A 24,112-nucleotide genomic window follows, 5' to 3' on the forward strand; every position below is an offset into this window, starting at 1 on the left:
AACCATATGAGCAGGACCCTAATGCATGCCCCACATCTGGGACCTGGGATGGGCTAGAAGCTGGATGGGGCTACTCCCTTTGTCTCCCCCTTTACCCCAGAGATGGATGGGGGGGAAACAATAATATGGAAACAATAGTCTTATCTAGTATCTAGTCTTACCTACTTTCCTGTAGCCCTTGATCCTTTGTGTCCTAATCATCTATGTAAAGATTGTCAAAAATAAGGGGGGGGGGGGAAGAAACAGGTCTGAAAGCAAGTGCTGAAACATCAGGGCAAGTGTGTCTAAGCAACAGGCAGGGTGCTGGAGAACAAAACACCAGTACGGAATACAAAAAGTAGCCAAGACAACAAAGGGAGGCTACAAGGCCATTACTGCATCTATTTGACGACAAAGTGTCCCTAAATGAGAAGGCAGAGGTCCATTAGTTACCTTCTTTCCTGGCAGCCTTCTTGCATTCTGCCTTTTTTTCCTCCCTCAACCCTGAATTCTACTCACCAGTCTACTATGTGTCACCCATGAAAACATGACATTCCTGTATCCTACACAGAGCACACACATTAAAAATGACTCTCAAACTAATAATAATTTAAAAGATGACTCTAGGTCGTTGCTAGGAAATTGCATAACAAAACGGGTCTCCACTCTCTTCATTTATAAAACAACCACTTGGAGTGTAGGTGAGCAAAGGCAATCTCTCCAGCCCCTTGTGTTCTCTGCTCACTGTTTAAACGAACAGAGGTAGACGATGGAGAGCAGGTGACAGTGTCTGCTCTCTCCATTTTGTACGCGTCCTTGAAAAGGAGATGGAAAACATGGCCTCAATAATCAACTGCTCTAGTATTTATCATCTTTCAAGCTGAAGATTCCCTCTGAATGCTCCCCCCCTTAAGCAAAAATGAAAAATGCCTTAATCTTTGACTTAAAAAGATTACCCCAAGCAGTAAGGAATAATTTAGAGCATGTCTGAATTCAGTGTGGGGTTATCTTTCAGGGGTCTACACTGTTCTGCACACTCCAAGGCCTCAACCCATACATGCACAAACACTGATGCACACTCACACACATGCAGCAGGGAAAACACACAATGCACGGTTGGCTTTTTAAAGCAATTATCTAAAAATTGGGCTAAGGGGCAATAAATTTCCCTGGTGAAAAGCAATAGTAGAAAGAGCTAGTCTAAAAAGAAGAGAAAGATGGAAATATCAACTTCTTTGACTACAAGATAAGGAGAAGGCCTAGGAATTAATAAACCAGAAATGTGAAAGGTAAGGTCATGGCTGGATTTGCAGATCTAATCCAGAGGTCATGTCCACAGACATGAAATACCAAGCAAAATTTTCAATTATCTCCTCCTTTCTGATGCTTGCGCTATCTCATTTACTAAAGGATTTTACCAACATGTTTCTCTCTACATCTTGTTAAAAAGTGGGATCTTGCTGCAAACTAAGAGAACTGAACACCTCACATGTCAACTTTTCCATATGTTCAATTGATTCTTCATTCACTGTCTAATCTCCAAAAGGACTTGATACTATCAACTTCTTTAAATAAGAGCCTCAAAGGCTGATGGGAGTAGAGTATAGAAAAGGATAGCCCAATTTTATTAAGAGTTGAAGTATTTGGCAAATCTCATCCAAATCTGCACCTCTGTGATACTTCAGGACTGATTATATATACACACATATACAACACGGATTACAGTAAGAACATCTCCCAAAGCCTTGGGACCCTGCACCCACGTGGCAGACCTGGAAGAGACTCCTGGCTCCTGGCTTTGGCTCAGCTCAGTTCCAGCTGTTGCAGCTGCATCGAGAGAAACAACATATGTAAGATCTTTACTCTCTCTCCTTCTCTCTATAAATCCAACTTTCCAATAAAAATAAATTTTTAAAAAGTGTAAGAAGGGTAACTTGCTGACAGGAAAATCTACTTTAACTCAACTGAAAATTTACAGAACGTATAACATATTACATACAACAAATCAATATTTTGGATTAAAAGCAAAGTTTTGGACTGGCATGGTAGCCCAGTGGCTAAAGTCCTTCCCTTGAATGAGCTAAGATCCTATATGGTACCAATTCTAATCCCGACTACCCCACTTCAAATCTAGCTCCCTAGTTGTGGCCTGGCAAGGCAGTCAAGGACTGTCCAAAGACTTGGGACCTGCACCTGCATGGGAGACCCAGAAGAGGCTCCCAGCTCCTGCCATTGTGGCCACTTGAGGAGTGAATCATTGGAAGATCTTCCTCTCTGCCTCGCCTCCTCTCTGTATATCTAACTTTCCTATTAAAAATAAATAAATAAATAAATCTTTTTAAAAAATTTATTTAATAGCACCTCAAGTGTAGGAAACTTTCTTGGCTGCCTTATAACTAGGCAGGAGTTCCACTGCTGGAAGAAAGGAGGCTAATAGTTGGTGGGCACTCAGAACCTGGTTAATGGTAAATCTGTGTGATCTATACCAGTGTGCAAGCATTGTTGCCTAGTCTTTTTTTTTTCCCCAAGATATATGAGGAAGTTTGGGAACAACAGGTTGGGACAGCCCACCCCAGCACTCAGGCAAGGGGCAACAAACTGCTCAGGGCAGTGGGTATGCGGACATGTTGAAGAGAGCAGCTGAGGGTGTTTGACTGACAGGGGAGAAATGATTTCTCCAGCCACTGTACTTGGAGGTATCAAGGAAGCTAAGACAGAGTAGTTTTGAGGGTGGAACTGGAAGGCATGTCTGGGTCAGGCCAAGGTACCTGCCCCATCGGGCTGGGCCACAGCACTTACCAAAATGCGAGAGAATCAGATTTGGGGCCAGGTTCTTTAGGGGACTTTCAGGTGAGCCTCTATGGAACTCCACACCCTCTGATCTGTGCAAGAGCTGGGAATGGTGACAATCTGGCTAAGAGTGGACAACAGAGTTCATCTGAAACTCAGAGGAGCCAAGGCTGGAGTGGAGGCCGGGCTAGGCTAGGTTGCAGACTTGCTGGCACATGCAAGTCTGAGGACAGACCACGGCAAGCAGGGCCACGCACTTGCCAGCATGTGTGAGACCCAAGGCTTGAGCAAGTGCAAGAAGAGAACTTGGAGAACTACTTTGCTAAGTCACAACCCACAGTGGGGAGCACAAGAGCTAGAGCTGGGGATGCAAGCCTGCAGCACTAGGCATGTAACATGAGGCAGGTCTGGGGACAGGCCAGGCTGTTCCAGCCTGTGGCACTCACTCGCACACACAAGAGCCAGGACGGAGTGTGGGCTGCACCCAGCTGGAACAGGCTGTATAACCTGCCAGTAAAAGCTGACATTGTGGGTGGGTCATACTGGGCTGGGATAAAGTCCCTGCCAGCATAGGCAAGATCTGGGGGCTGGAACAGACCTGGTAGGGGAACTTTAGGAACTTTCCTACTAAGCCTGCAAATCCCAATGACGAGTGCGGAAGCTGAGGTTGGAGGTGGACTATGCTGGGCAAGGTTGTAGCACCCATTTTCATCAGTCTGCCTTTGGGCTTGTGAGAGCCAGAATGGGTATGAGACAAGCCAGGCTAAGCTGTGGTACCCACACGGTCAGAGCTGGGCATGGGGGTGGGCCAGGCTGAGCTAAACTGTAGCACTTACCAGTAAGAGCTGGAATGGGTGTAGGCCAGTAGGGTTAGGCTGCAGTACCTATTAGTGACTGTCAGGAATGGGGACCAGCCACACCAGGTTAGGCTACAGCACCCACTGGCACATGCAAGATCTAGAGCTGGGCACAGGCCTCATAGAGGAGCTTAGGGAACTCCCCTGGTAGGTCACAGCTCCCACTGGTGACCATGAGAGAAAGGACTGAGCAGATCAGGCCAGGCTGCATCACAGCACCCATGAGCATACAAGTGGGCTATGTCTAGGAGCAGTTGACGTGGGCCATTTTGCAGCATGCAGTGGCACAGGGTTCAGGCCAGGTGGAGTTGGGCAGCAACACTCACTGAGTCACATGAGGGCTGGGGTTAGGCCAGACTAAGCTAGGCTGCTGCATTCACTGGCGAGAGCTGGGACCGAAAGGAGGCTCAGCAGCCCCGCTTCACATCCAGCTCCCTGCCTGTGGCCTGGGAAAGCAGTCGAGGAAAGTCCAAAGCCTTGGGACCCTGCAACTACATGGGAGACCTGGAGAAGGCTCCTGGCTTCGGATTGGCTCAGCTCCCACCGTTATGGTCACATGGGGAATGAATCAGTGGTTGGAAGATTTTCTCTGTTTCTCCTCCTCTCTGTATATCTGACTTTGCAAAAAAAGAAAAAAGAAATAAATCTAAAAAAAAAAAGGCCAGGCTGAGACAGAAGGTGAGCCATCTCAGACTGAGACGCAACATGTGCAGGAGCATTCCCTACTCAGCCACTGCGTCCACTGCTGAGTCTGAGAGCTGGGTTGGGCAGGGCAGGGCGGAGGTGGATCTGGACAGGGCTACAGAACCTGTCAGCTGGCATGTGGGCTGGGTCTGAGGACAGGTCAGACTACCATACCCACTATCACATACGAGAACCAGAATGAGTGCAGGCCAGCCTTGCCTGCAGTACCCCCTGGCAGATGCAAGATCCAGGGCTGGAAAAAGGCTTGGTAGGGGAACTGTGGGCAGTCTTTTGTTAGGCTTCAGCTCCAGCCGGTGAAATGATAGCCAGGGCTGGGGGTTAGCCAGGTTGGTCAAGGTGGCAGTACCTGTCAGCATATAGATGGGCCAGCTCAAGGAGCAGGATATGGATACTCACTAGAGTCAGGTGGGACATGGGTGAACTGGGATAGATCGCAGTATATGCTGGCACACAAAAAATCTAGGGCTGGCAGGTAGTGCTGTTAGCTTACTGGGTCTTGTCCTGACTAGGCCATAGTACCCACTGGTGTGTATGAAGAACAGGGCTATGGTAGGTTGGGCTGGGCTAGGCTGCAGAACCTACCAGTCTGCATGAGAGAAGGGGCTGGGGCTGAACTAATCAGGCAGCTGCATCCACTCCAGTATGTGCATTGGCTGCCGCAGGAAATAGATCACATCTGACCCTTACACTGGCTGGTACAAATAAGAGTCAAGTGTGAGGTCACTCCAGGCAAGGTTTTTGGTGGACTTTCCAAGTAGATGGATGGAATCAAATCCTGGCCAAAGGAAAAATCACAGTAAATGTGGCCCAACCTTGTAATACATGTACTAGGACTGGACCTCAGTGGACAGCATGCCCAGAGGCATATGGGGGACATGACAGCCAGTTCATCTAGGCCAGCAGAGGATGTCAATGGACTCATCAGAGAATGCAAAGCAAAACAGGTTGGACAGTTCTCTTGCCCAAGCCTTGCGGCAAGTATCTGGGTCTACAGATGCAGGACAGTGGACTTGCTTGGCCAGTTTCCTCAGTCTTGGTGTGACAAAGCTGACAACATCTCAGATTCAATCCTGCTGCAACAAAGCTGACCATGTCTCAGACCTATCAAAATCATTCAAGCAACACCCTTGGAACACTCTTCCCTATATCGGGTCTCTAAGGTATCATCATCAAACAAGGAAAAAACTGTTGCACCCAGTTCTTCCATAGCTCAACCTCCCCCAGCCTAAATTGAGGCCCATATGGGCATCTCTCTCAAGAATACTAAATAAAAACAATACTGAAAACAAAACATGAGAGGGGCCTGCACGGTGGCCTAGCAGCTGAAATACTCAACTGGAATGTGCCAGGATACCATATGGGCGCTGGTTCTAATCCCGGCAACTCCACTTCCCATCCAGCTCCCTGCTTGTGGCCTGGGAAAGCAGTTGAGGACGGCCAAAGTCTTGGGACCCTGCACCTGCGTGGGAGACCTGGAAGAGGTTCCTGTCTCCTGGCTTTGGATCAGCGCAGCACTGGCCATTGAGGATGGGAAGTGGAGCTGCAGGGATTAGAATCAGTGCTCTTATGGGATCCCAGCGCATTTAAGGTGAGGACTTTAGCTGCTAAGCCACTGTGCTGGGCCCAATAAAATATTTTTTAAGAAAGAATAATATGAATGGATTCACACTGGAGGATCTACAGGATCCTGCTATTAGCACTTTCTGAATGACTCAAAAATGGTTAGTAACTCTGCAAATCTTCCATAAAATACCACACAATGAAGTCTTACCCAACACTGTGATTGTAGAATTTTGAAACATGGATTTGAGACAGTCGATCACATGTGAGCCTGCCTTAAAGCGTCCCTTCGCCTCGCTACTAGAGGACCTTAACTGACTTTGCTGTCAATTGCAGAAGGGGCACGACGCAAGTACCGTAAGCCACTGCTGGGGAAGACACCAACCTTGCAAGCAGCTGTGTGCGTTGTGCAAGGCCTTGAGCAGCTGCACAGGCTCAATGCATCACACTCAGAAAATTAGGTTGCTGTGACATGTCAATTTTGAAAGAAGAATTTTCATCTTTATTTATGATAAATTGAGCTTCAAATTGAAGATAGGTTTTGATGTTTTAGAATTTCTAAATTTATGAACTTAGACACAAATCTATGTACATGGTCAATTAAGGTTTATCACCACCATGGGTTAACTATTTTTGAATAAAACTTTCAGAGCTCTTGTTCCCCTTAATGTAGTATATCAAAATTAGTACAAAATACTCAAGGGTAGCATATTTCTAGATTAAAACTAAGGTTACCCTGCTGAAACGGAAATACCCCACAGTAATGTTGCATAAACAACAAAAGCTTCACCTCAGGCCACACTTGAATTTTTTGCTGAAAACTAATTCAACATGAAAGTAATTTCAAACACCCAATAAGGCCAACTGCATGGGAAGCAGAAGGTGAACCCACAGTTCAGTGGAGTGCCCATTCTTACAACCCTTGGAGTCAGGCCAAACACAAGGAGAATACAGGCCTTGAATTTTAAACAGAATTCAATCAGCATCCTAGTATTTCCATAATCAACAGCTGAATGCTAATTAAGAGAGCAGCACCAGGCGGGAAAGGAATCCCAGTGCAATAAGCAACAACGCAACAGCAGCAAATGCTACCTTTCACTTGCATGCATAAACAAACAGAATTAATAACCAGCCAAGCATGCAAGGGCGCCTTAATCTGCTTCGATTAGGTGCACTTCAGCCTGAGGCCTCTGCGTCGTATTTAAATATGTTCATCATGTTTAATTAAAAACTCAATAATCTGGTTTTGTTTTTTCTTGAAGTTCTGATCTGTATTTCTTCCTTTCTCTTCACAAGTTGTACCAATTAAGATGACTTCTGGTTGGTACTTTCAATACTCATGAAACTGCACAGAGCCCATGAACCTAGATCAGCCTCACTAGGAGATGGAAAATACAGTTTAGACAACGCTCCTGGCCTCGCCTTGGTAGTAGCTGTCTTGGTGACTGAATGCACGAAGGTGGACTTTATCAACCAGTGGACCTTGAAAAGATTTCCCAACCCTGGAGCAATGAAATCAACCACTAAGTCAAAACACTGTTCCCCATCTTGGGGTCTCTGAGATGACACCAGTGGCCATCTCCCATCCCTAGGTTCTGATGTAGTTTGGCAGCAAGGAGCAGTCCTATCCTCATACTAACCCTTCCCCCTACTCACTCTCTCACCACTCTAGATACAAAGGAAAAAGAAAAAATTGGAAGCCTTAGTCACACCTACCTTCCTCCAAGTCTCAATCTTCCCTACCCTGTTGGGTGCTACACATGGGCATGTGTCCTTCTCATTTATATAAACAATTTTAAAAATAAAATCTAAAAAGTGAAGTGAGGGCTCGGTATGGTGACCTAGTGGCTAAAACCCTTGCCTTAAACACACCAGGATCCCACATGAGTGTGAGTTCTAATCCCAGAAGCCCCACTTCCCATCCAGCTCCCTGCTTTGTGGCCTGGGAAAGAAGTCGAGGATGCCCAAAGCCTTGGAACCCTGCACCCGCGTGAGAGACCTGGAGGAAGTCCCTGGCTCCTGGCTTCAGATTGGCGCAATACCAGCCATTGCTGTCACTTAGAGAGTGAATCATCAGATGGAAGATCTTCCTGTCTCTCCTCCTCTCTGTACATATCTGACTTTGCGATAAAAATAAATAAATAAATAAATAAATAAATAAATAAATAAATAAATAAATAAGCAAATAAAAAGCTAAGTGAAACTGGCTATCTAGCAGCTGACTCCCAGAGAGTGCGTGGCCACTGACCCTGGCTCCCTCTTGACCACACCATGATATCCAATTAGCTTCATGAATGGGTCTGATGTTTCTCATAGTAACTCCAAGAACACAGAATTCACTTTCAGTATCTGGTTAGAATTTGGTAGCAACTGGCACAAATTTGCCTTCAGCTTAAATGTGAACTATCTCTCAGCTCCAAGGCAAGTTCACCTAAATACACACTAACTGTTGAAGGAGTTACAGAGGAAATATGGGGTGAGAACCGCCCTATTACCTGACAGCTGTGGCATTAGTTATTTTAAAGAAGGCCCAGAAGTGTGTGGGACAGACTGGACTAATCTGCTACACACACTGGCAAGCACAGAAATCAGGGCAGGGGGCAGGCCTGGTGGGGGTTATTGCAGGTCACTCCAACTAGGCTGCAGCTCCCACTGGTTTGTGATGCCCAAGGGTGTGCTGGGCAGAATCAGGCTGGATTGCAACACTCATTGGTTCAAGTGGAAGACAGGGTTGGAAAGAGCCCTTGACCATTTGTGTCCTAATCAGCTATCTAAAGATTGTCAAAATAAAGTAATTTTAAAAAAAGAGAGAGAAGAAGGAGGCCCAGAAAGAAGAGCCTGAGTGTTTATGTTGGTTCTAATGACAGGAGGAGGAAGAGAAAAAAGAAAGGAAGCTAGATCAAGGGCAGCTACCCCATCAGAGTCATCAACATTATTCTTCCTCACCTACAGTAAAAACCAGTAGCAGGCTGCTAGTGGTGAAACAAAGAAACAAAGGCTGCAGGGAGCCAGCTGTTGGTGAAGGCAAAAGGGTTAGAACTACAATGCAGTTCAGAAACAGCATGGCTGGGAGAAGCACTGAGCCGAGCCGTGAAAGGGCCGGAGAGGGAGTCCCCAGTCAGCGGGCTGCTCAACCCAGCAGCGCTCTCACAGAAGCAGCAGCTGCAGTCCCCGTGAATGCAAAGGCAGGTAAGATGACAGGCAAGGGCAACTCACCAGCATGCTCCACAGAGGAGTAAGAAGGGGGTTAGGACACATTTGTTTTGCATGTTCCTGTGATTCCTGGGGGTTGGCAGGGAGGGGAGAGTGTGAAAGCACTCTTGGGGACCACAGGGACACCACCCAAACCCAGGTAGGGGAAAGAGCTGGCTGCCCGGTTCCAGCACAAACCTATTCACTGGGACCCTTTGTGGATGCACTCAGCAGGTGCTTCCTGCAGCTCCCTCCCTCTGCATGGTGAGGACTGCGAGAAACAGGAAGAAATCAAGATGAAGACGCATCCAAACTGACATGGATTTATGTAGTCAAGTATTATCCTGGTCTAAGTACTGGGACTCCTGCTGTGTGAGGTGCCCCACCCCCTCTCCATGGGGGGCAGCCAGTATCCTTCCCAACAACACAAGCTGACTGCAGCAGAGAGACAGCTTGCTTCTAAGCAGGAAGAGGGGACTTTGTGTTGTATATTTGAAAAATTCCAGAGGAAATGAAGATCATGGGAAAAACGAAGGGAGAGAGAGGTGGAAGCACTGTGTCTGGGGGAGGGCTGGAGGGGCCATCAGGAGGGACAGAGGTGACAGATGGGAGAAGGCTCAGGAACTGGGGACAGTAAGCAGGGTAGCAGCTGTGACAGTGCACAGGGACCAGGACAGCGGTCCTGCACAGGGTCCTGCAGCAGTGCCCGTCCAGGATGGCAAACTTAGAAAGTGTGGCTGACATTCTTGCTCTATTCTTTTTATCTCTGTAGCTTTCTTCCAGCAAAGCATTTTGCTGATTTTTTTAAAGATTTTTTTTTAATTGGAAAGGCAGATATACAGACAGAATGAGAAACAGAAAGATCTTCCACTTGCTGGTTCACTCCCCAAGTGTCCACAAGGGTTGGAGCTGAGCCAATCAAAAGCTAGGAGCCAGGAGCTTCTTCCAGGTCTCCCACACAGGTGCAAGGGCCCAAGGCTTTGGGCTGTCCTCTAACTTTGCCAGGGCACAAGCAGGGAGCTGAAGGGAAGAGGAGTAGCTCAGACTGGAACCAGCCCCCATATAGGATCCTGGCATGTGCAAGGCGAAGATTTAGCCACCGAGCCATCATGCAGGACCCATTTTGCAGAATTTTAAAATCTTACAAATTAAATTTCTCATCTCCCTCTCACATCAATGCTTCTATAGTGAACAACAGTGTCAACATGATATCTCAAAATAACTGAATGTTGTATCTGGCACTGTGATGACGCAGGTGAAATCGGCAGTCAACATGGGCATGCAGTACGGACCCTGGTTCAAGACCATGCCGTTTGGCTCTTGTTCAGCTCCATGCCAATGTCTGAGAAAAGCAGAACAGGAAGGTGGCCCAAAAGCTTAAGCCCTTGCCAACCACATGTAGACCCAGAGGAAGCTCCTGGCCAGCCCCAGCCATCGTAGTCACGTGGGGGGTGAACCATCAGATCTCACTCTCCTCCTCTGTAACTCTTTCAAATAAATAAATAAATCTTTAAGGGAAAAAAAAACCCTCAATGGTTTTACTTTGTCACTTTCCAAATGCTAGAAAGTCTTTAAAATGTGTCAATCTCTTTACTAAGTGTGTATAGCTATACCAGGGGAGGTGCTGGAATGCTTGCATCACACATCAGGGTACCTGGGTTACATTGTCTGCTTCCAACCCAGCTTTCTACTAATACCAAGGTGCGCACTGGGAGTTGGCAGCTGGAGGCTGAATGCTGCCCTTCTGGTTTCAGCCTGGCCTGGGCCTGGCTCTTAGATGTGTCCGGGGAGTTGAGCAAAGGTATCTCCCCATCTCTACCTTTGCCTTTCAACAACAACAAAACAGTTGCATTAATTTCATCTTTAATTTCATAAAATGGAAATCTCAGGGGACTACAAAATGGTCTTTCTGTTACTAAACCAAGAGGGCCATCTCTGCTGTCTCCTGGTTTGCCCCCACTCAACCCATCATGGCCATTCCACAAACAAACTTTCCTGGTTCTATCGAACACACATTCTGGGTCTCACTAGTTCTCACCACCAGTTCCGATGCCTGGCCTTTCCAATACCCAACTGAGCAGTGGGGGAGTGGGCCACACTGTCAGAAAAATCCCCATGCCTTTTCCGTGGTCTACAGAAATACACTTAACCCTGTCTCCCCCCCACCCTGGTCAGAGACCCCCAAACACCATGCACCCCTGTGCCAATCCCCAAGTGCTGTTTAAGAAACATTTAAAAATTCAGTTTCCTGAGTGTGTCAACCATAACCGTGGGCTCAGAATTTTCTTCTCCCTGATGCTCTACAGTTCCCTTCCCTAACTAACACCTTACTAAGACGCAAGTCATCAAGCTTTCCCAACACCCCTCCCCTCACATGCGATGGCACCCCCAGCCAGTGGAGCTTCTTCCACTAATCCTACTCTAGTGTCCTCCACCTTTCACCTCTACTCAACACAAAATGATTTCAGATGGCATTCCTGCTTTAAACGCTGACCCCATCAGGAGGGACCTGCTGGCGTGGTGTCCTCTGTGCTCCAGGTGCAGCTCCTGGCATGCAGCAGGCACTCAACAAATGCTGCTGAATGAAATCCAAGTGAGTAAGACCGAGTAAGCACCTCCACTTTCCCCACCTTCTTTCAGCACACTGGGGAGTGCATGTCAGTGGCTGCAGCCGCACTTCCTTCAGCAGCAAAGCTACTCTGAGCAACAAGCACTCTTAGGGGAGGTTCCTTCCGCTTACAGCAGATGTGGCTTCAGCTTCACGAGACCTGTCTGCTGTGTGGGAATTCATGGACTGGCAAGTCTGTTCTGGTGGCCCACTCCCCTCTCCGCTCAGCTGGCAAAGCACAGCAAGAGGCTGAGGAAGTAAACCCACTGTGCGCTAAACCACACTTAGGCTTCCTGCTCTGGAGCAGTATTCTACACTCAGTTCGTTAAGGGTCTTGCAAACCTTCAAAAGAAGACAAGGTCTGAGCCTTACTATAGGTTATACAGCAATTCATTTTTAACTTGTTTGCATCTCAGAACAGTCAAGAAACACAAGCTAACTTCAACAAAAATAAGACCTAATTAAATTTTTAGCAATAGTTATCAATTTCTCCTATTCCTATGAAATTGGAAAAATCACTGCCACCATCTATGGAGCCTAATCTTTCAGGTGCGATTATGAGGCATGAAGACTCTTCCCCCTTGATTGGTCTGCACAGCAGGGCCTCTGCCCAGGCAGGGCAATGCCAAGAGAAGCAAAAGTCTCAGTGACCCAGAACCCAGGCCTGCACTGGTTCATGCTCACCACTTCTTCCTCAGTCCAGCCCTTCTCGATCAGCTTGGGCACCGGCTTCTTCACCAGGCGCTGCAGGGCCTTGCCAGCATCGTAACCGCTTTCATGGAGCTGGAAGAGCAACAATTCCAGTTAGCTAACTGCACCAAATACCAGAACAAATTAACAGAGAAGTAAATCTGTATTTCCTGTTTTAGCAGAAGGGGACACACAGGACTCATAATTGCCTCCAGCCACTGAGGCCACCTGTCCTCAGCCAAGCAACCCAAACTCCACCACCACCACCCTGGGGTCCCAACTGTTCTGGGAGAAGGAGACCTGGAAAGCAAAGAAGCTTCTGGCAACAGTAGGAACTGGACTGACAACACTGAAGTGGCAACTGGTGCATATCTGGCTGGCCCAGGGCACAGTCCATGTCACGCACACCCTCACGGTCTTGCCTAGACCTGTGAGGAAAGCAGCCCCTCCGTGCCTCCACTTCAAAGAGCAGGAAACACAGAAAGATCAAGGAAAAGCGTTTACCACCTACAGTCAAAAATCCATCCCAGCCAGCATCAGGACCGCCATGCTTGCCTCACCCTTCCCCAAAGCAGCCAAGGAACCTACTAGACTATGTATGTTCTTTCTTCTTAACAGTTCTGATGTTTGAGCTACTAAAACTAAAAGTGGTTTAAATGGAAGAACTTTTCAAAGATGGCAAGTCCCTGCTAGGAAGCTAGTGTTTCAGCACCAACAAAGGAGATGCTGGTCTCTCCACACAGATTCTCTCTCGTCAAAGCTGATTATGGACTGCACAGTGTTTCAACGCTGGGCAGTTCTGGGCACCACCAATCCCTTCTACCTGGCTAAGATCCTCCTGCAGACTTCAATGGCCCCATCCACTCCCAGTTTGAGCCCCACCTTGCAGTCAGCAGATGCACAGACAGTGGGTGGAAGGTCCTTTGGCTTCTTCATCTAAGCTCCCTGAATCATAGCTGTCCCTCCAAAACTCCTTCTGCCAATCTGCCTTGCCTTTCACAAGTACTGGTTTTGGCTGAGACATGCGTCTCTAGTGCCTAACACGATCTGTAGCATAAGGTGATAGTCCAGAAACACCTGCTAAATTAAATGTACTCAATTGCTGTACCCAAAAAGAATCCATTCAAGTCTACACCTCAGGTTACTTGAACCCATGTGACTTTATGCCAACTGGATAGCTCCTACGCTCCAGGCAATGGGGTTAGGCCTTGGGAGTCAGCAGTGAAAAAAAAAAAAAATCAGAATTGCCTCATCATCTGTGCTTCAAGCCCATATCTCAAAGCTCCCCCAGCATGTGCCTAACACCAGGACAAATACAGCACAAGCCCGAGCAAGCCACAGCAGTATTTCCAGAAACAAACTGGAAGAGATGTGCTGTGGGGATACAACAAACACAGGAAGACAAGGTCATGAGTAATCGCTCTAGCAATTGCTATCACCCAGACGCAGCCAGGAATCAAGGAATAGTAGGAGACACCTGTATCTCTAACTCAAAGCTGCAAGGAAAGCCACGAAGTCCGGCCTCCCACCCCAGCTCCTGCTGTAGCCCTTCCTGGGCTAGGCACACAGGTAGCCAGCAGTAGCTGTGTGTGGAATAAAGGAAATGTACAAATGCTTGAAACACACACAGCAAGACTCTCTCATAACCTGTTATCTGCTATTGGAAGAGATATCATATATATCCATTTTTGCTGCTCATTTAGCAAAACAGAGTTTTAAAATTTTAGATTCCCAGAATCTTGTAAATCAAGAAAGAGAAGTTCAGATGGCATGCTGTTAGCATGTCAGCTAACGTAAAAGCAAACACCCGTCGCAGAGGCTAGAGCAGGTCGCACTGGGAGTGCAGCTCAGCGCCCGAATACTAACGCACTGGTGTTTGCAATGCTCCTCGCTGATTAGCAACTGTTGAAAAACTCCAATTCAGCCTTCTGTCACAGATGCGAAAGACTCAACTCAGATTTTCATGTTTTGCTTAATACCCAAAAACAAGGAGATACCTGCCAAGTTCTGTAATATAATCAAGGTTTATAATGAGAGCTCAATGTAGATTATAACTGAATTAAAGGAAAAACTGCATGTCTATTCAATTTTTAAAAGTACACATTTTAGTAATCATTTGAAATTAAAACAAGTTGATTAAAAAGTTTCTAAAAAGTTCATGCCAAAATTAACATTTTGTAAGAAGTAATTACAAAGCATTTAAAGTGTGAAAAACCACAGACTTCGCAGTGAGGGTGCCAAGACTCAAATTCCAGTCCCACTGCACGCTGGTGAGCGGCAGCCAGTACCTTCAAAAGGATCTCTTGGGCTACTGACAGGGTCACATAAGGAAACACATCAGCTAAACAAGCAATTCCATGTCCAGGTCATCACTTTCCTTGCATGTCATATTTGCACAGTTAGCAAAAAAAAAAAAAGTTAGGAAATAAGCAAAAACTATACATTTTCACATAATTACTACCTTTATATTGTATTTTATGAAATTTAATTGGCACTGATGCAGCACACAGAAAAAAGGAACTTTTAAAATCTTACATGCCTGGTATAGGAAATTTCTCCTAAGAAAACATGATCTGCATCAAAGGCAAGTTGCTGAGTGACGGACGTGCCATCAAGTGTCCTTCACCCCTCTGGCAGCCCTGCCTTTTGGTGAACCAAGCAGAGCAGATGGCCTTGCCTAGTGTCTGCACACTAACCCTGCAGCCAGGTTTCTGGGGAGGGAGGTATTCCCCAAACCTTTCCCTGCAGTGCCACACCCTTTACAAAGCTTTCCTCCAGTTGGCACAGTCCCCTGAAGAAACTGCTCTGACCTCCACCATACCAAAGCAGCTCTCAGTAACAGGTGTTTCGGTCCTGTTCCATCAGCCAGACTTCCCAAGATACAAACCCGATCCTGAGTGCCTATATAAAGACACACTGGAAAAGCTGCAAGTGTGAAATCGTGACCTGCTTCCAAAGAAATGCTCTGGTAAGCCACAGGGCCCACAGGTGGGGGATGCGGGGTAGGTTCTGGCACACCCTAGCAACCACAGGAAGCTTTCTAAAAGAGCAGTCTTCCTCACGTTGCCAATGCTGACTTGTACTTTACAGGAACCTTGTCTCAGAACACTCTCAGGGACCCTTAAACGCCTTCAGGCAAACGCAAGCTATGCCACAAGCTCAGACCTCCAGGAGTGCAGAGAGTCCCACACAGCCTATGTCATCATCTATATATACACCTAAGTAGCACACAGTTAACGACGATGACTAATAAAACACAACAATTACAACATATCATAAACTTTGGTAAAACATGAGTTGGGTATTTCTGGAAAATTCTCACGTAATATTTCTGGGTCACAGTTAACGAGATCCAAAGGAAGCAACAACTCAGCTACAAGGAAACTGTCATACTTCAATGACAGTGAAGATATTTCTGTCACATCTGGAGGTTGCTATCACCTGCACAGTTCCATGACAATGAAAGGCTATCTTCAGAGAACGCTGGGGAAACCAACAGAATTCAGCACACACTTCATTCCTTCAACACATCCTCAGTGCACGACGGTGCCAGGCACCGTGACAGGTGCTGTGCAGGCCATGGCCGTGGACATCAGAGGCCTGTGCCTCAGGACAGTGCACACTCGGGGAACTGGCATGCAGTACTGGCAGTCTAAATGTAACTGCCCGGCCTCACACCCTCAAATATAGAAAACCCTTCTAAAAAGGGTTTGTGTGCTGGATATCTATGAGGAGTATTTTTTTCCAGATGGAGACAAAGTAACACTTGAGGAACAGGTGAATTGGACATTTCAACTGTATTATTCACATTGAGTTCATCTGGTAAGACTACTGCAATACTGACTAATCTTAAATTTCTAAAAACTGTCATAAGCAATATGCCACTTGGCACTGAAAAATTTAAATAACTTCATTTTGTGAAAGATGCTCCTTAGGTTTCAAATTTTTAAACATTTGGGTTTTTTTTTTAAGATTTATTTTTATTACAAAGTCAGATATACAAAGAGGAGGAGAGACAGAGAAGATCTTCCGCCTGATGATTCACTCGCGAAGTGACAACAACGGCTGGAGCTGAGCTGATCCAAAGTCAGCAGCCAGGAAGTTCCTCCAGGTCTCCCATGCAGGTGCAGAGTCCCAAGGCTTTGGGCCGTCCTTGGCTGCTTTCCCAGGCCACAAGCAGGGAGCTGGAAGGGAAGTGGAGCTGCCAGGATTAGAACCAGACCTCATCTGGGATCCTGGCGCTTTCAAGGTGAGGACTTTAGCTGCTAGCCACCATGCTGGGCCCCAAATTTTAAACATTTGATCAAGACCACGCAGGCTCCCCAATACTGCCTAAGTGAAAGGTTCTTTAATCTGAGTAAGACGTCCAACTGTCCCCGAGGAAGGTGACTGCAGGAAACTGCAATGACAATGAGGTGAAAAAAGGCTCAACTGTTTTCACATTGTAGCCACAGAAATGTGATTAATGGAAGATAGACTTTGCAGCTGGTTTGGCAGCCACAGCAGGCTAGCAAACTCAGAGTGAGGATAAGAGAACACACTTTCTGGAGCTACCACAAAGGCAAGAATCTGGGCCTGGTGGTGTGGCTTAGTGGCTAAAGTCCTGGCCCTGAATGCACCAGGATCCGATATGGGCACCGGTTCTAATCCCAGCAGCTCCACTTCCCATCCAGCTCTCTGCCTGTGGCCTGGGAGGGCAGTTGAGGACGGCCCAAAGCCTTGGGACACTCCACCTATATGGGAGACCTAGAGGAGATTCCTGGTTCCTGGCTTTGGATTGGGGCAGCACTGGCCCGTCGGGGTCACTTGGAGAGTTAATCACTGGACGGAAGATTTTCCTCTCTCTCTCCTCTCTGTCTCTCCTCCTATGTTTATAGCTGACTTTGCAATAAAAATAAAATAAATCGTAAAAAAAAAAAAAGACACCTTCACACAGCCTTGTCCAAAACACAGAAACAAAGGTGTCCATTCGGTGCTCAATGTAGAGCCATACAATGAACCTCAAAAGCCCGAGACACTGAATTAAAGATAAAGTTTTTTAAAAAAAGGCAAGGGCCTAATACAACGTCTTGACTCTATCAGTATCCACTCTTCCAACACCCCTAATGAGAGAAGCACTCAGACCTTGTACCTGCTCCACGGCCCTGCAGCCACAACAGCGGGCTAGGACCTGGCTTAAGCCACTTGAAGATCCATCACCACAGCTGGGGGTTTTCTTTTTTGAAATCCAACCACTGTAAATCTGTCTATCTCACTTCCACATCATGATCACACTGCTGCACAAGCGCAGTCTTCACTAGAACCCAGGTTTTTTTCTGAGGAGTTGGACCACCACTCAGGGCTTCCCGCCAGGCCACCATCACAGGAGAAGCTGCTTGCCAGCAATGCGGCCCTGGTCCCTGGGGCTTGCTCCCTGGAATCCTTGCACAGGTTCTGTTTCCTTCTTGGTTTGTCTGGTCTTGCCGGTGGTGCACGCCCTCCTTCGCTTCACCTCTGCATCAGTGGGGACCCCAAGGACACGGCGGGATCTTAAGTGACTCCTTAAGCCAATAACCTAACAAGATGGTGTGCAAAGTCAGACATGAACTTAACAGAGCAGACTCGGTAGAGATTTTATGCTACAAAAAATAAAAGTTTCTGTTTTAAAACATTTTATTCATTTCTTTATTTTCTGATTGAAAGATTGAGAAACAGAGATCTCCAATTTGCTGATCCACTCCCCGAATGCCTGTGACAGCTGGTGGCAGGACAGGTGGAAGCCAGGAGCCAGGCACTCAACCCAGGTCTCTTGCATGGATAAAAGGATCCCAAGGACTAAAGCCATTTTTTGGTGGCCTCCCAGTGTGTGCACTAGCATGAGTGCCAAGACCTGAACCGAGACCCTCCAAAGTAAGAGCAGACATCCCCAGCAGTGTCACCGTACAAACACTTGGGTTAGTTCCATCGCAGTGCATTACCCAGGGTCTGGGCACACCAAGCCAGCTGCATAAAAGATCTCAGTAGGGTCTGGCCCAACAGTTCAATGGCTAAATCCTCATGTTGCTAGTGCCAGAATCCCATGTGGCCCCATTTTGAGTTTCAGCTGCTCCACTTTCCTCCAGCTCCCTGCATGTGGCCTGGAAAAGTGACAGAGGACAGCCTAAAGCCTTGGGACCCAGAGCCTGCAGGAGAGACCCAGAAGAAGCTCCTTGTTCCTGGCTTTAAATTGGCTCAGCTCCAGCCATTGCAGCCACGTGGGTAGTGAACCAGCAAAAGGAAGATGGAAGATCTTTCTGTCTTTCTTCCTCTCTCTATAAACCCAATCTGCCTTTTCAATATAATAATAATAATAATAATAATAATAATAATAATAAACAATAAGGAAAACATTGAATGAGACACAGTGTTTCAGGGTCTACTAACTAGGGAAGAAGCAATATTCTAGATGGGTGTCTGCTACCTGACAGCACGCAGGCCGCACGTGGGTCAGCAGAGCCATTGGCACTGCAGTCACTGCCCACTACTGCAGCTGTGGCTGAGAGTCTCCGACCTCCTGCTTAACAAGAAGAAATGATTAGGCCGCAAGAAAAGAAATGCTTTTCTGCATAATCGCCCGAGTTAAATCTCTACTCTCACTCTGCCTGACAAATCGTTCCCTGCTTATTACCTTCTATAATTTAATACATATAAGTGCTTTACTGGCAAGCCTCTCAAACGAATAAATAATACTTAATGACTGCCTACAGTTTAATTAACTCATGATTGAACCTCTCATGGATTGCTATAAACATTAAATTATATCCTTCCCCAAACCTTCCATAGATAGAAATCTTGTTTCATGTCTTAACTCCCCTGCCTAAACAATTCTAAAATTTCAGCAAATTTAGATGTCGGGCAGAGAGGTGAGAGAATCAACCCCAGTGCTTATTTGTAAAGTGTACTAATTCACAGAGCAAGGCGGAAGGCTTACCTTTAAAATGATTAGAAATGAGCACAGGTCTCAACACGTCTGTACATTACAGCAGTCATTAAGCATCTCTGGGTCTCTGGCAGCCTTATTAGCATAAACTCTGTGAATTACCTCCAGGCTTCAAGTTGCTACTCCGGCTTCTCATCTTAGCTGCCATTTGCTATCTGTGTGATGTTGCAAATAAATTTTCCTTCCGGCCTGGCTCAGTTGTCAGGTACCTCCAATCCACAATGAATCCATGAATTACATTTCCCTGCTCTGACACCTCTGGTCTTACACATCAAAATATTGTTCTTAAATTTTAATTTATAACTTAATTTCAATGTACCTTTTCCCACGACCTTTTCAGATCAAATGGCAGTGCATCTGGCAGTTTTTACTACACAAAAGCATCCTTTTGCAACTACAGCCATTTTGACGTCTGTAGGAAAACCCCATCTGCGGGAGACAGCGGTCAGGCTAAATACTCAATAACTGCCGTCCACTAAGATTTCAAACTTTCTGCTGTGCAAAATATGCTTTTTACATGACAGGAAATTGTCAAAATGAAAGTAAAAAGGTGAGATTTAGAGTATATCTTAACATTCCTCATGCAGTTTTTGGTTGTTTTTCTTTTTTTTTTTTTTTAGATTTACTTATTTTTTATTGCGAAACAGATATACAGAGAGGAGATCTTCCATCTGCTGATTCATTCCCCAAGTACCTACAATGGCCAGAGCTTAGCCAATCCAAAGCTGGAAGCCAGGATTTTCCTGTGGGTCTCCCAAGCCAGTGGCAGGGTCCCACAGCTTTGGGCATTCCTCAAATGCTTTTTTTTTTTTGTTGCTTATATTTTAGGATTTTTTTTATTATTATTATCTCACAGTCAGATATACACAGAGAGGGGAGAGACAGAGACGAACATTTTCCGTCCAATGATTCACTCCCCAAGTGACCACAATGGCCGCTGCTTGCACCGATCTGAAGCCAAGAGCCAGAAAATTCTTCCAGGTCCACATGGGTACAGAGTCCTAAGGCTTTGGTCCGTCCTCGACTGTTTTCCCAGGCCACAGGCAGGGGGCTGGATGGGAACTGGGGCTGCCAGGATTAGAACCAGTGCTATATAGGATCTGGGTGCATTCAAGATTAGGACTTAGTCACTACGCCACGCTGCCAGGCGCTCAATTGCTCTTCTAGACCACAAGCAGGAAGCTGGATGGGAAGCAGGGCAGCTGAGATTAGAATCATCACCCGTAAGGGATCCTGGCACATTTAAGGTCAGGACATTAGTCAATAGGCTATTGCACCAGGCCCCCTCATGTAGTTTCAATGATTTCAATGAAGAGGGCATGCCTTAAAGCATGTCGTTAGGCTGCCAACTCCAATGCTGGCACCCTACATGAGTGCCTAATGAGACCCAGCCGCTCTGCTTTCAATCGAGTCCCCTGTCAACGTGCTTGAGAAACCAGGAGAATGGGGCTTAGGTCTTTGGGTTACTGCTCCCATGTGCAGAGCCACAGGGTATTCCAGCCCCAGCAGTCCCAGCCATCTGGGACGTGAACCAGAAGATTTCTGTCTCTCCACTCTGCCACTCAAAAAATTTTTTTAATTTATTTTTTTAATTTTACCATTATTATTATCACCATTTTATGATACAGTTCCATAGGCTCATGGTATTTCCCTTATCCCAGCCCCAATTCCCCCCTCCCAACCTAGTTCCTCTATATCGTTACAGTCATATACCCATCATTGCGGGCATGGACAACAGAACAAAGTCCAGCATCCTATTGTCAAGATATAGTAAACAGTTTCGTTGTAAGTTCATCTTTGTCTGGAAGTACAAATGCATACTACATTGTATCCTCACATCTGGATGTTAGTCTCCATTTCACAACTACTACACATCCCCTCAAATGAAAAATCATAATACAAAATCAACAATAGAAAGAAAAATCAAAATTTACAATGCCATGAAGTTAAATGACATGTTACTAGCTATTACAGTCTCCTTTACACAGCTACTGTACATTCCCTTACATGAAAAGCCACAAAACAAAACATCAGGGAGAAAAAAGAAATTAACAACACCAAGAACTTAAATAACATGCTATTAAACGACTAACGTGTAGCTGAAGAAATGAAAAACAACCACCTTCTTGAAGAAAATGATGCTACTATATGATCTTTGAGTCACTGAATGATTTAGTCATTCTGAAGAAAGTGTTTTGAAGAGATAAAACCAACAGAAAACATCAAAACCCATGTGATATACTTTCCGCTGGTTTTTGCTGGTGAAGTGTGTCTCTTCTAGACAATAAATAGATGGGTTTTGATTTTTAATCCAGTCTACTAATCTATGACGTTTGATTGAACTTAAGCCATCTACATTCAGAGTTTAATATGTATGGGTAGTATTTTGGTCCTGTCATTTTAGGAATGGGTTGTTCATTGGTTTAGTTTTCTGTTGTCATTTTACTGGGATGTTCTTCCCATTTGCCTTTGGTTTTGGTAGGTGCTATTCCTCTTCTCTGTCAAGAGAACATTCCTTTGCAGGGCAGATTTGGAAGAGGCAAATTCTTTTAACTTTTTTTTTTTTTTTGGCTGTTGAAGAATTTTATTTCATTTTCAAAGACGAAAGAAAGCTTTGCTGGATATGTTATCCTAGGGCAACGATTTTTCTTTTAAAATCTGGAAGATGTCACTCCATTCTCTTCCTGCCTGTAGAGTTTCCTGTGAGACATCTCCTGTAAGTTCAATTGACATTGCTTTATATGTCAATTGATTTTTTTCACATGCACATTTAAGGATCTTTTCCTCATGTTCAGTTGAAGAGAGCTTGATGATCATGTGTCTTAGTGAAGATCGCTTTTGATCAAGCCTGTTGGGAGTTCTGTGCCACTCCTGGATCTTGTTTCCCAATTCTTTCTCCAGATTAAGGAAATGTTCCTTTATTATTTCATTAAATATATATATATTTAAAGATTTTTATTTTTATTGGAAAGGCGGATATACAGAGAGGAGAGACTGAGGAAGATCTTCTGTCCAATGATTCACTCCCCAAGTGAGCACAACGGCCAATGCTATGCTGATCCAAAGCCAGGAGCCTCTTCCAGGTCTCCCACGCAGGTGTAGGGTCCCAAAGCTTTGGGCCGTGCTCCACTGCTTTCCCAGGCCACAGGCTCAGTGGTAGCCCAGGGCTTGTGGTAGTCCACAAGCAGGGAGCTGGATGGGAAGTGGGGCCGCCAGGATTAGGACCGGTGGCGCCCATATGGGATCCCGGGCCTGCAAGGCGAGGACCTTAACCACTGCGCCATCATGCCGGGCCCCATTAAATATATCTGTAAAACCAATTTCTCTTTCTGCACCTCCTGGAATTCACATAACTCTTATATTTGGCCTCTCAATAGTGTCGTTCAATTCCTGAATACTTCTTTGGCCTGATCCAGCTCTGCTTTCAGCTTTTTGTTTGCTTCCCCCTGATGATAGGAAATATCTGCCAATTCTGAGATTCTTTCTTCTGCTTGCTTCATTTTACTTTGGAGACTCTCTACTGTACTTTTAATTTGCTCTACTGTGTTCTTAATTTCTGATATATCAGCCTTGATTTGCTTTATTGCTTCCTGAAATTCTGTGAATTCTTGTATGTGCTTCTCATTGATGATCAGAAGCTTTAAAATGAGTTTTATGGATTCTGTGTCCCCCATTTTCTTGATGTCTTCCTCAGTGAACTCTGAGGTTGGCAATGGGTTTTGCTCCCCTGCAGGGGAATTTTCAGTAATATTCATTGTGCCTTTGTCTCTTCTTTTGCTCTTGGTCATTGTACTTCTGGTTAGCAGAGTCTTCTCCTTGAGGCAGGTTTCTAAGCTGTGTCACCCACAGGTCTACAATGCGATTTTACTTATTGCAGTTGGTACACAACTTTTTGCTTGCAACCACTTGTGCCACAATCTCCAGTGAGTTCCAGGTCTGGATTCTTATGTCAGATTTCCACTGTGGTCTCTACAGCCACAGCTCCTGGCTCACCACTCCACCTCCTGTGATACCGTGTTGAGGCTGCACTGTTGTCTCTGCAACCTTTCTCCCACTTCCGGTTAGAGCAGGTCCCAGGATTAGAGAGACACCAGGTGTCCTACATAGCTAGGTTGTTGGTGGCGCTGATCTTGTCGGAACCTGTTGCACATTAGGTCTGGGTGCTACAAAGACCTATTCTGAGCCATACGATGCCACAATTGGTATTATTTTCCTGCAGGACCAGTGCAATCCACTGAACTTGTGAGTTCTCACAAGCTCAGCACATGCGCAGTACACTGTTGTCCCCTGCAGACCTAATGCTATTGTCACAGTGCACAAAATGGCGCCTGACGTACCACCACTACTAGAGTTCTTGCTCTGCTGGCCATCAGATCTGAGGACTACCCAGACCTGCCCCGCCTGGAACCTGTAGAATGCCACGTTGATGCAGTTCACTGAATCAGAAATTAATTCACTTCTAGCTCAGCGTATGCTCAGTCCTTTCCCTTGACTTTGCCTCCTTACACAAAATGGCGCCTAATTCGGCTCTAGGGGCTGACTGGGCTGTGAAATCCACCCAGTTCTGGCACTGCCCGTCTGAGATCTGCTGCTCTGTCTCTGCTCCAGGTCAAATAAACAGAGCAACAGGAGGGACAGTTCTTTGACTGGGTTCACCTCTCAAGCTCCCAGGGCAAGTCCCTTCCCACCTGGTTTCTGGTGGAGTTTTGGCTGCTGGTGGAGTTGGGATAGCTGTTCGCTGAATGCTGCTGGAGTATCAGTCACTGCAACACC

At 46.1% G+C, this 24,112-nt stretch overlaps 1 protein-coding gene across 1 annotated transcript in view; it reads right to left on the reverse strand.

Moving 5' to 3' along the window:
- Positions 1-24,112, reverse strand: part of RERE (arginine-glutamic acid dipeptide repeats) — a 348,281-nt gene that overhangs the window by 83,623 nt on the left and 240,546 nt on the right. Inside the window, exon 11 of the mRNA XM_040987860.1 lies at positions 12,376-12,474. Within this exon, the coding sequence (XP_040843794.1) occupies positions 12,376-12,474 (99 nt within the window). The remainder of the gene's footprint in view (positions 1-12,375; positions 12,475-24,112) is intronic.

The sequence above is a fragment of the Ochotona curzoniae genome, unplaced genomic scaffold, assembly GCF_017591425.1.
Source record: "Ochotona curzoniae isolate NIBS_2020 unplaced genomic scaffold, NIBS_Ocur_1.0 contig_4792, whole genome shotgun sequence".
NCBI classification, from domain to species: Eukaryota; Metazoa; Chordata; class Mammalia; order Lagomorpha; family Ochotonidae; genus Ochotona; species Ochotona curzoniae.